We start from the raw sequence: 612 nt of genomic DNA on the forward strand, positions 1-612 counted from the left end.
TACGTACCTCCGACAAAAAGATCTATTCCTCCAGCTTCTTTAATTTTCTTTTCAAATGCATCGCATTCTGCTTGCAGATCTGCAGCATTTCCATCAAGGATATGAGCATTACTAGGATCTATATCAATATGCTTGAAAAAGTTATTCCACATATAAGAATGATAGCTTTCAGGATGATTTCTGGGAAGTCCTAAATATGAAATTAATGAAACTGTAACTGTTTTCAAAAAATAAATCTAAAGTTTATTTTTCTGATAAATCCATAAATGCTATTTAAGTTATCTGGCCTTTCCATACTATATTTAGTTTAAAAGTATCTTACATGGAATATATACTTCTTATATGTCAGGCATTATTTTAATTGCTTTACATGGATGTATTAACTCTATTAATATGCATGTTGTTGTTGTTGTTATGTGCCGTTGAGTCGGACCGACTCATAGTGGCCCCTCCTTGGGTTGCTGAGGCAGTATCACTAAGGAAGTAGATTGCCCAACCTTCTTTCCCAGGAGTGGCTGGTGGGTTTGAACCACCAGCCTTCTGGTTAGCATACAAGTGCCTTAGGCACTATGCTACCAGAGCTCCCATTAATATGCATATGGCATATTTAAT

The 612-nt window shown here is 35.9% G+C and overlaps 1 protein-coding gene across 1 annotated transcript in view; it reads right to left on the bottom strand.

Annotated features, from left to right (window-relative positions):
- Nucleotides 1–612, bottom strand: part of GNPDA2 (glucosamine-6-phosphate deaminase 2) — a 35625-nt gene that overhangs the window by 24753 nt on the left and 10260 nt on the right. The window contains exon 3 of the mRNA XM_007957781.2: nucleotides 8–190. Coding sequence (XP_007955972.1) covers nucleotides 8–190 — 183 coding nt within the window. The remainder of the gene's footprint in view (nucleotides 1–7; nucleotides 191–612) is intronic.

The sequence above is a fragment of the Orycteropus afer genome, unplaced genomic scaffold (assembly GCF_000298275.1).
Source record: "Orycteropus afer afer isolate SDZICR_OR568_19922 unplaced genomic scaffold, OryAfe1.0 scaffold00795, whole genome shotgun sequence".
Classification (NCBI taxonomy): Eukaryota; Metazoa; Chordata; class Mammalia; order Tubulidentata; family Orycteropodidae; genus Orycteropus; species Orycteropus afer.